The following is a 12,598-nucleotide window of genomic DNA, read 5'->3' on the forward strand; positions in this document are numbered from 1 at the left end:
TATCTTGGCACTCCTACTGTGTTCCAAGCCTCCAAAATTCAAACCCATATGGGTATTCTCCAAGCTTTGGATGCTAGAATCTCTGTCTGGCTACATAAGCTCATGTCTCAAGCTGCTAGAACTACTTTGATTAAGCATATTGGTCAAGCTATCGCCCTCTTCAAATTAGAGCTTTTCTTATTCCAACACATATTTGTAAACAAATGGATTCCCATCTTTGTAAATTCTGGTGGGGAGAGACTTTAGATCCAAAAGACAAGAAACTACATCTTTTAGTATGGGACATGCTATGTTCCCCTAAAGCTGAAGGGGGACTAGGCTTTACAAAGGCCGAGTTTAATAACATGCCTATGCTGGCTAGGAATGCCTAGAGAATTCTAGAAAATCCTACTTGTATGCTAGCTACTGTTCTTAAAGCCAAATACTTTCCTAAAACTGATTTCTTGAATGCCAAGTGCACCAGTAAGTGCTCTTGGACTTGGAAGTGTTTGCATGCCATAAAAGAACTTATTAAGCCTTTCATCTCTTGGATTGTTGGGGATGGTCATTTCATTGACCCCTGGTGTGACAAATGGATCCCAACCTTGGGTACAACCATACTAACCCTTTAGTCCCACTTGATCCTAGTATTAAAGTCTCTTATTTCATTGATTCTCATACCAGAACTTGGAATTTGTCTAAACTTAACACTCATTTTGATAATGCTTGTGTCAAGAAGATTGTCACCATTCCCTTAAGCCATCTATGGACTCCTGACAGGAGGGATTGGGATCTGTCAAAGAATGGCAAGTTTTTATCAAAATCTGCCTACATGGGGCTCAGAGGTCTTAGGCCCTCCTTTTGTAAAAATCTTTGGATGCGTATTTGGAAAATTAGGGTTCCTTACAGAATCCAAGTCTTTACATTGAGAGCTGCTAGAAATGCTCTTCCTGTTAGAACTATTTTGCATAACAGAATGCATATGCATAGTGTTGATTGTGCTAGGTGCAATGATCCTCAAGAATCCATAATCCATGCTTTGGTTCTCTGTCCTTTTGCTAGCCGAGTCTGGTTTCTCTCTGATTTTTACATCAATACTCAATTTTTTCAAAACAAGTCTTTCATTGACTGGTTATTGTTTTGGTTAACTGACCCTTTGTCTAGACTCCTTGATGAAGCTCAGTGTCTCTTTGTTACTATCTTGTGGTCTCTATGGACTAGTAGGAATAATTTCATCTTCCAAAACCTGAAAGGAACTCATATAGATGTCTTAGCTAGAGCTAGAGCCATGCTTCTAACTAGGAAAAACTGTCTTACTATTTCTCCTACTACTCCTGTTAACCTATGTGATAAATGGATGCCCCCTCTGTTGGATGGATAAAGTGTAATACTGATGGTTCCTATGATGATATTTCTAGAGCTAATGGTGCAGGTTATGTGATGAGGGATTTCTCAAGAAAGCCTCTTTTTGTGCATCCCTGGTTTTTGAAGTAAAGTCTGCTGAAGAAGCTGAAGCCAGAGCTATTTGGTCAGTCCTGAAGAAAGCCTTGGAGCAGCAGTTAACTCATATCATTGTCAAACATTATGCGAAGACTCTCATTGATCAATTTTCAGCTGGCCTGTTTGATGGAGACTCGCGTACGGATGCTATTTTCAAAGACATTCAGTTCTTTTCTTCTAAATTAGTGGCTTGTATTTTTAACTTCCAACCACGTGTTTGTAATTCTGTGGCTCATGAATTAGCTTAGTGGACAAAAACAAACAATGCCTCTATGTACTGGTCTGTGCCTCCTGTTTGGTTATTTCCAACAGTTGAGGGGGATCATTAGCCTTTTTGAAGGCCTTTATCTAAAAAAAAGAAAAAAAGAAAAGAAAAGAGATCGAGTTTATCTTCTCGGTTCGTTCTAGATAAGACCAAAGGAAAATTTATGAACACCCACTAAAGTGGATAAGGGAAGCCCCAATCTGTCTAATAGCAAAAAGACTATTTTGCCTTCCTCACTATTTCGATGATTTCTTCTTCGTCTGGTATCCGAATGACATGCACGAGTAGTCCATCTCGCCTAAGTTTTCGAGATCCATCCAATGCCACTAATTTCGTATCTAGATTATTGTTAGATTAGTTTTCATTAATTTAAATCTATAATATCTAATCGAGTTATTAGCGACTGAATCGTCTCCTGATCATCTCTTGACTGGTCAAATAAAGTTAACGAGTTGAGGGTCCTTACATTCCGCCCACCTTATACATTTTCGTCCTTGAAAATCGACCCATCCTTCTAGTCTTCAAAACTCCCCACCTTATAGAGAAATACTGTCGCTCGACTAAATGCAAGTACTTTTCATACTTACAAACGCGCGAAAATCAAATCATTTTAAATGAGTTCGAAGCAATAAGAAATGAAACACAACCTATATGGATTTTACAACTAAGATTTAAAATTTGTAGTTGTAGGTTCAACTACAATAAGTTATATTCTAACAAATAAGTATGTGTAAGTTCTCTACGTAATGTTTATAGTCTAATGTTTAATAATTTATTAATTTGATGTAGTTTCATGTTTGTTATACTAGAATATGATCCGTATTGTAACGTTCCGGGCGAGCCTTGGTTGTCGTCGTTGCGAACATTACCTTCTTAAGTCAAAGGTATACTAAACAATTCTGATAGGATTCTGAAAACCTTACGCTGGGGTTAGTACGGATTACGAATGTTAATGACGATCTTTTTTTAGACGTGTTTTGTTTCCTTTGGAATTCAGATTACCATTAACACTAATTTAATTTGGCCCGTTGGGTTTTCATCGGTTAATCCATCACACCAATTCTTTACGAAGAACAATCAAGGAACTCTTGTTCTTTTTAATACGAAAAAGTTAAATCGCTGTTTCTATGATCCTACTGACCACTAATGTTAGAAATAAACTTACAATTCAACGTTTTGGAACCACTAATTTTGTTGGTTTCTTTGGCTACTACAATCTAACATTTAGCAACGTAATAGCTAGTTATTCCAAGCTGAATGTGAACTTCACATGGTAACCAAGCAGAAGCATTCTGAATGTGTTGGATCTTCTGGACACCAGAATGAATGATCGAATTCTGTTGAGATTATTAGTTCCACATTATCTGGGTAATCTAAGATCCTGAGGTTCATAATCTTTCGGGCCTCTCCACTCATTGCCAATTGGTTTTGAGTTGGATGCCCGTATTCTAACATGGTATCAGAGCAGGCTATTTGCGACGAGGCATTGACCGCGCCTTTACTCCGCGTCACCCGATTTACTGTCCACGTGTTAGACCCAACAAAGCTACATGTGAGGGGGCGTGTTGAGATTATTAGATCCTACAGTTTATAACTCTATGTGCCACTCCACTCATTGCCAATTGGTTTTGAGTTGGATGCCCATATTCTAACCACAGGATCTTAGATTGCCCAGACAATGTGGGACTAATAATCTCAACATTTTGGGTTAGCAATCAAGAAACTCACCCTAAAGATAAAGTATATGGAGCTAATAAATGTTAGTATGAGTACATCTGAGCACAATCTTAGAACTCTCGAAACTCTATATTTTTCAGTACTAATTTGGAATGTTTCAGCCACAAAAGGCACCACCAAAGTGTATCAAGTTCAAGAAAAAAAAGTTAGTGGACCAATCATAACAACATGGATGGATATAATTGTCTTACATTATACTCCCTTCTTCCCCAAAAATTGGTTCTTTTCTCTTTCTAAGATTTGTAAGAAATAGCAATGGGTTATTATGTGTTTTACATTCACGTCATATTCTTGGACAAAGAAAAAACTCAATGGTGGTAACTTTGTTGGTGGATATACCACTTCCAATATTCTAATTTCCATGGTGGAGTAACTCGGATTCAAATTGGCTCCTATGGGGGCTCCATATAAACCGGAAGACCATCTTTGTCTACGACCCCTACAAGAAAAAGAAAAAGAAAAAACTCAATGGTGGTAACTTTGTTGGTGGATATACCACTTCCAAGATTCTAATTTCCATGGTGGAGTAACTCGGATTCAAATTGTCTCCTATGGGGGCTCTACACTGGAAGACCATCTTTGTCTCCGGCAATGGGGTTTAGCAGATTAAAACAGAACAATACTCCCTCCGTTCCTGATTAATAGGCTGGTTTTGTTTTTAGAAAAAATTAAGGACAATTGATATTTCAACGTTACCAAACCGTATCCTTGTTGATGGTGAGCCTACTTTAGAGATACCTACGGATTTCTTTCAAGAAGGGTGTAAACCCTTCCAACACAGTTTTATTGATAGATTAGATCATACGGGATTAAAATTCTTTGAAGTTAAAAAAACCCTTGAGGAACAATGGAAAATTGGGAGCTGTAAGTTTGTGCCCATGACCAAGGGTTTCTTCATCATCATGTTATCTAATGAATCTGATAAGGAGAAGTTACGTTCAACAAAGTGGTACGTTAAGCAACAAATATTGAAACTGATTGATTGGTATCCAGGATTCAATTCGGAGAAGCAAAGAACCTCCCATGCTGCTGTTTGGGTTCGTTTTCCAGGTCTCCCCATTGAGTTGTGGAATGAGAAATCTTTGCTTTCAATGTGCAAAAGTCTGGGAACACCAATTGTGCTTGATCAAAGAACTTTAAATATGGAATATGGTCACTTTGCATCAGTTTGTGGATATTGATTTCTCAAAACATATTCCAGAGCGCATAGCGTTAACTGCAGGTGGTAAGAAGTTTTGGCAATACTGAGATATTCTAAACCATCCTAAATTTTGTTTTACTTGTAACATCATTGGGCATGTGGATGATGAGTGTAAAAAGAAGATTAATGCACCTTCAAGTAAAGAGAAAACTAAACAGGTTGAAGGTGTTGCATTGGCTAATAAGAAGAAAGGGAATAACCAACAATGACAGGTTAAACAAAAGAAAGATGATGAGGTAACTGCTGCAAGTAATAATTCTGCACGTAATAATTCTGTTAATGCAGGCCATGCACAGTCCGTGGGTGTTTTGGCAAAAAATATAAACGCTCCTCCTGAAGTAGGTACAAGTAATGCGCAACATCAAACTAGTGTTGGTGAAGCAAATCAGTTGGAAACGGAGCTTGATAAAGATGCTGCTGAGTATCGTGAAGCTCAGCTGAAGTTTATTAAGTGCAAAAATGCTATTGCAGCTCAGGCGGATATAGCTGCACGTAAGGAAAATGACATGGTTGCCCAGAATGTGATCACACCAAAGGCCGTGTCAAGTTTGGATAACAACCCTAAGTCCGTGTCTAAACAAAATACATAAACTGAGATTTCCGTGGCTTTGGAGGGTAAAGAGGATGCGGTTTTGAATCTTTCAGATTCTAATATTAACAAGTATTCTAAAGAGGATTGGACTGAGGTGAAAGGGAAGAAATCTCCTAATAAAGGTACTCCTTTTTCTTTTACTCCTTTTGAGAATGATTTTACTCCTTATGTGGATGAGATAATGCGAACTGAAGTTGTGGTTAAAAACAAATATGATGTACTTGCATCTGAGTTAGGCCTTGATAATGTTAATATTGAGGAGGAGGAGGAGGAACAAGTGTTGGAATCTAGTGACTCAGATGTTAGTATGGGATCTAAAGATTGGGGCGAAGTTGATGCTGACATTTTAGCAAGGAAAAAAGCTGGGAAAGTTGCCAAACAAGCTGCTAAAATTATAGCAAAGCGTTCTTTGCAATCTGATTCAAGTATGGAATCTTCTCCCAGCAAGTCTATTGAGGAATCTCCAAGCCGTGACACTAACATGGAAATTCAAGCCGGGTTGGTTGATACTGTTTTTGATAAGAATAATATTTTGTCTAAGGAAGAATTAGAGGTGGCAAGCAATATTCAGCTTGAAGATGTGCGTGCTAAGTTCATTAGAAGTCCAGCTTTTAGACAAGAATATTTCAAAGAAAAGAGGGACCAAATGGAAAGAATGAATTCTAAGAAAAAATCCCCTAGTAAGTTTTCTCCTATTAAGCTTGTTCCTGGTAACTTTACCACTGAGGATGAAGATGGAGAGTTTTATGTGGATGAAGATGAAGATATCTTGGGTAATTATGCTTTTGATACGGATATTATGGCTGAAATTTTTTCCAAGAGCAAATCGTATAGAGTTGGTAACATCAGAAGTAAATTGAAAGGGGTTGGCTATAGATATAGGTAGCTTCTTTTAAGTTTTTTTTTTTAAGGTTATTACTTTTGTTATTTATTAAAAGTTATTAAACCCCTTTGGTTTATGGGGGTAGGGAGCTTTTGTGCTCCAAATTTGTAATTCTTGTAATTACGTTTTTTTTTTTGTTATAATAAACTTTGGACTTAACAAAAAAAAAAAACCATTTTCAGATTGACACCACTTAAGAGCATCTCTAATGCAAAGGATCAAGGTCATCCTAGGTGGACGTCTTGTTATTACCTTTTTTTTTGGCGGGTCATTTGCTAAAAGACAAAAATAATTAAAGATAAAAAATTTGACCTAAAGTCCATCTCCAATCTTCAAGGTCTTATCCACATCTTTTTATTTAAATTTAGAGACAAAGTGATGATGTGGACCTAAGACCCAAGGTCATGAAGAAAGTCTTATTTAGACTTTCTCATTTACCCCCACATAGCCATGTCATCTTTTTATATAAACTTCACCCTTGCATTGGAGAAGAAATTTTGGTGGAAAAGGTCTTAAATCCTAAGTGTCATACTAGTTTAAGACCTTTACCCCTTACATTGGAGATGCTCTAAGCAGACTAATTGAAAAACAGACATTACCAATGTAAACATCAATGACATCATCACAAATAAATCTTCCTTACTACTATGTTATGCTAATAGGTCATTTGAACTGTTTAAGAAGATGAAAACCAAAAGCAGAAGTACACTACAACTACTTTGTGATTGTGACTTCCGATTTTCCTTCCTAGAAAAATATAATAATTTAAAAAAAATCGAAAAGATTTAATTAGGACTGCACAACGGGTAGGGTGGGTAGGATATGGCCTATTTCGCCACCCTACCCGCTGACTGGCGGGTAAGAAATTTTTTACCCGCCACCCTACCCTCCACTAAACGGGTAAGATCCTACCCGACTCATTAATTGGAGGGTCGGGTAGGATAGGGTGGCGGGTATAACTGTTTTTTTTTATAGTTTTATATATTCTGGATTTTCTGCTTACTAGTTACTACCTTGACTGTGTATACAAAAAATGCTTCCCAAAAAACAAAAATGAAATCTTGCAACAACACAGCAAATAAGAGCCATCCTATCTAAATATGTACCCAATGGTACTGCCAATCTAACTAGGGAAAAATGAACAAACAAAAATATCATGCCTTCACTATGGTTACACTTCCCCCATTTAATACCATCTTCATCAAAACTCGTCGTAAGATGCCCCCATACCCAAGATGTCCTCTTCCGCTTCTTACTTTCTCTGACCTCAAGTTGAGAAGATGGTGGAGGTGGAGGTGGAGGAGATGCAACAGTACTGGCCCTTCATTGCACAAATTGAGATGCAGCTTGAGAGGGAATATGAGGTCTCGTTGACATCTCTTCTGTAATCTCAACCATGTTTGCTCACACTAAGCCTGCACAAACTAAAACCAACAACATTAAATTTCATAACTTTAATATGCAGTACAAGAAATTGCAAAAAAAAAAACCCAGGAATATAAATGCTAATTACAGAGCAAGGTGTAATTAAGGCGCATAAAACTAGTACTGTGAGGATTGATTTCCCAGCTAGTATGTGGTCTTAATCCCATCAGCAGCACACCAAGTTTGTTACTCTTGAAGTTTAATCTCTGATAACAACCTTGAAAAGAGTTAAGTTTACAAACTGCTTCTGCACTGTGAGACCTATATCCTAAATGAACTAGTGTCCTTGCATTTACCTCCTTCACATGCACAATATCACCAAAAGGATTGTGTACAGACAATTACTTACTCCATCTTACATCAGAATATATTTACAGCCCTGTGAATGATCCTATCTTGTAGATATGAAGTTTCCTAATTTCTACAAAATTAACACATTCCAGAAAATCAACCTTTAAGTCTCTGTGGTAAATTAATTTACACACATACTGATGTGTTTTTGCTGGTTCCAGACACCCCTGCTGGCACCGTGTCGAGAACCTATATATCTAAATTCAACGCTTAGACCTTGTGTTCCCATCATAACGCTTAGACTCCATGCATCTAATCATGGTACAAGGGACTTCATAGATAAATTACAACTTTTTCAAAGAGCTCCCCTCCGGTGACTGACTCCAAAACGATAAAAATCTTTGTCTTGCTTCCCATCACCTAAACCAAGAGAATATATCATTTACAAAGATGACAAAAAATAAAAATTAAAGTAAAATAGAGACAACCTTGCAGCATAGTTTTGGTCATGAAGAAGAAGTATAAACGGTTGAGTCAAGATTCAGTATGTCCCAAGTTTGCCCTATGGCACAATTGGGTCGAATCAGGATCCAAGCATGTTGAACATTTACAAAAATTACCAATTTAAAGTTGAAAAAGAAGATACCTCGTACAACTGAACGACGTATCGGTGCTTACATCAGAATACATTTACAGCTCTATGAATAATCCTATCTTGTAGAGAGACTCACTCTGGGTTCAAAAGAGAACCCCCAACATCTGTTTGCGGGACCCGCTGAACTGACATCAGACCCGTAATCCTAATTAAAAAGCATTCAGGAATATAAATGCTAATTACAAAGCAAAGTGTAAATTCTAATGTCGCACATCAGTTCACCAAGGTCGACAATGGTTAGTATAAGAACAACCACATGGAAGAGTAAATGAATCCTTCTAAGCTTCCCGCCCCAGTCAAAATAACTGATATTTTGGATCTATTATAGCCACATAAACCATTACATTGATGAACAAAATCCTTAATCAACAGAATGTGCTTTTCCAAGCCTTTCTAGATGTATGCACATTTTCATCCATCGACCACTAAACCAAAACAGCCTTATCCAAAGCAAAAGTCCAGACAATACTAGGCAGAAACATATAACACTTGCATTTTATCCATTAAAGGTTTTACAACCAAGATTTGACAACCAGCGAGAGACACTTAACACAATTAGCTTAAGTAATTTTAACTATACAATAACTCAACCCAACATCACAGATTTTGAGAATGGAATTGAAAAAAAATCAAAAACTTGAACCGAAACCTAACATACTCATGGCTATTGCTTATCAAATCTCAAGATGGGTATGCACAGAATCACATAAATCATTCATACCCTAATGAAAAAACAGTACTAGAAAGAACAACAGAGGCAACACTAGGTCATTTCAAGAAAACAAAGAAACCCATAACTCATGTAAAAATAAGGAACCCTAATTTAATTTCCCTAAAAAAAATTAAGAAAACATGCAATCATGGTCATTACGACCTACCCAAGTTATAAATTGAAAAAATGAAATCAATCTACAACACCTTGATCAAATAACTAACCAATTGAATTAAGGGCAGAAGAAATTTTTAAAAACAAAACCACTAAGGGAGATCCTTACCTCTCGCACCCAAAATTGACAAACCCCAAAGATAAAGTTTAGCTGTAAGCCTGAAACTCTTGTGTTTGGAGGTAAAAAAGATACTCGATGGAAATGGTTACTTTAGATTTCTACTGATACATACGTTTTGATTTCGGTTAGGACGATGAATGAATTGTGACAGTGAGTTTCGATCTTCGATATGAGAGTGAGGTTCCTCTTCGATTTCTAACTTTGATTTCTAATTATTGAGAAACAAACTGGATTTTCAATCTAGGGTTGTGGGAGTTTCTGTGTAGAGAGGAGAAGTATAAAGAGATGAAACGAAAATGAATTTAGTTTTTAGGTTGAGTTGATTAATAAAAAACCAACGGCAATGATGATCAATAATAGAAAGATCAACGGCTACTAACGGCTGTTAGATAAATAGGCGGGTAGGATAGGATAATTTCGAGCTTTACCCGTCATCCTACCCATCTAACGGCGGTTAAGAAAATCTTTACCCGTTACCCTACCCGCCAAATAATGGGTAGGATAGGATACGGTTAAAACACCGGCGGGTAGGGTAGGATTGGAAGATATGGATAGGGTATGTGCACCCCTAGATTTAATTAAGAACATTCACATGGAGAAGCTAATCACAACACGCTTAGAGCCTGTTTGGTATAGTTTTCAAAAACAGTTTTCTGTTTTTAAAAACAGAGAAAACAAAAAACAGGAGAAAACGCGTTTGGTAGGGACATTTTCAGAAAATGTTTTCTATCTGTTTTCTGTTTCTGAAAACAAAAAAGTGAAAACAACAAATTATTGTTTTCTCTGTTTTCTCTTTTTTTTTCTTGGTTCTTTTTTTTCATTTTTCCTTCAAAAACGAACAGAGAAGAAACCCAAAGGAGAGGCAATGTTGAAGCCGTAAAGTAGGTGATGGATGTGCGAGATTATGAAGATCAGATGTATGTTGAAATGGGTTTTCACTCGATGTGATTTTGCAGCTACAGAGAAGTCGATACATCAATTGTCGTGAATGGTCTTGTATTGAGATTGAATTGGCAGCGGTGAAGTTAGGTTCCAACAGGTTGAACTTGGCCGAACTGTTTGATTAACGGTGGTCTGGTGGTAATGCCAGCTTAAACTGCAAATGCTTGAGAGTTTGGGTTTGTATGGGACTGCTGGTAGTGCTAAATCTCGAAATTGCAGGTCAAACAAGATATAGGAGGCGCCTCATACAACCAGCTGAAGGATGCCTCTGGATGCATTGAAATTGCGCTGCAGTTGCTCGCAGAATTGCCTGAAAGAAGAAATAAGAAGGAAGGGTACAACTGCGTGAATGATTGGGTTTCTATGGGTCTATCTGTTGATGGAAATGCTAATAGAAAAGTAGCAGGAAATGAAGAGCTCACTGCCGTTGATGTTGGCAGCTATTGAGGAGTTCTCAGCAGTTCTAATTAGTATGAGTTTGTGCAACCAGTGGTGGTGGCTGAGAGAGGTCCAGATAATGGAAGATGGGTTCTGTACTGAATTGATTTTAACGGAAGCAGCTCTTTGCAGTGGAGATAAACTATTTGCAGACGTGGGTGGATTCTAAATCTGCAGTGAACTGAGGTTCAGTCAAATAGAATGTGAATCTAGATGTGGATGTTATATGAAATGAAGCAGCAAAGAAAGGGATCAACAACTGCAGTGCTGCCATCAACTGCAGCGAAGAAAGGAAGAACATGGGTTTACTCTCCAACTGGCAGTGGGCGGAGGTCGTATGGGGTGGGGAGCTTGGACAACTGGGGATCATTTGTATGAGCTGTTGACGCTGTATAGAAAACTCGGACACGAGAGAAGATGGAAAATGGAGTGAAGGCTGTGAAGCCTGGAATCTGTTGGGTAGATGTATTTGAGTTGTTAGTTTTAACTTATAACTAATTTTAAAAAATATGTTTTTAAAAGCAATCGCACCAAACAACTTCTAGAAAATGAAAACAATGAAAAGGGGTCTGTTTTAAAAACAACATAAAACTATTTTTGAAAACTGTTTTTGAAAATGGTACCAAACAGGCCCTTAATCTTTTGTTTAAAGAAGTTTTCTACAAAGTGCTTTAGTTTAACAATAATCAGTCCTGCCGTATACTCAGAATCAAAATGGTCAAAGTGGCAGTCACATGCACCCTTTAAAATAAAAATAAATAAAAATGTTCTCTTTCTCTTTTATGCAACCTTAATTAATTAGAGTAGACAAAATGGATAACAAAAATTTGATGTTTGATTGGTCTCTAATTTCGTTAATGGATTGTATTTACTGGACTCCTAAAAATGTAACATCACAGCACAATGAAATGTAAGTATATTACCTTAACACGTGCATGCTTTTAATTCAATAAAGTCAACAAATTAGGATTGTTGATGTACACTAATCGCCCATACACCTGGAATAAAATCATCACCACCTGAGGACTCTCGATCAGTTACTATCTTTCTTGAGTGTGTACCGATTTTCTACATGAACATCTTGGCTGAATCGTACCCTTTGAATATACAGTATCGTGGTTAATCAGTATGCCAATGATGCACAAAAGTGTTGCTGATATCTACAATTTATCACGATTTGATATTTGATTCGTGTTTAAACTTCCATTAACAATAATTGACGTTTATGGTGAAACACAATATCAGTGTGAAAAATAGACTGTTGTTTGATGATTCAATTCGGTGATTCTCTCCAACAAAATTTGACTAATAGGTTTGAACTTAATTGCCAAGATAGCACCAAAGAAGGGAGAAAAATAGACTTGATTGCATGGGCTTGGTGCATCGGTTGCAGAATTTAGTATAGCAGTTTTAAGTGCCAGAATGAAGTATCTTGCATACCAAAGATGGTTGTAATGAAATGGTAGCGGACAGTGAAAGCTAATTTCTTAAATTCATATTCAGACAATATGGTTTCTGGTATCCTGGGAGGATTCCTACTAATTGAATACAACAACAATATGAATTAAGATAGCTGTAGGTACACATTTCATCTTCCGCCACGTGTCCACAAAGACAAACGTGGAGGACATGCGGCTGAGAGCATCAAGATATGATATCACACGCCGACAGCCAAGAGTCACT

The 12,598-nt window shown here is 37.3% G+C and overlaps 1 protein-coding gene across 1 annotated transcript; it reads left to right on the plus strand.

The window, feature by feature from the left end:
* Positions 1–571: 571 nt before the first annotated feature.
* LOC113359833 lies at positions 572–1,727 on the plus strand. The gene is made up of 2 exons (XM_026603406.1): positions 572–1,347; positions 1,412–1,727. The coding sequence occupies exons 1-2, from the start codon at positions 572–574 to the stop codon at positions 1,725–1,727; spliced, it is 1,092 nt and encodes a 363-aa protein (XP_026459191.1).
* Positions 1,728–12,598: the final 10,871 nt, after the last annotated feature.

The sequence above is a fragment of the Papaver somniferum genome, chromosome 3 (assembly GCF_003573695.1).
Source record: "Papaver somniferum cultivar HN1 chromosome 3, ASM357369v1, whole genome shotgun sequence".
NCBI lineage: Eukaryota > Viridiplantae > Streptophyta > Magnoliopsida > Ranunculales > Papaveraceae > Papaver > Papaver somniferum.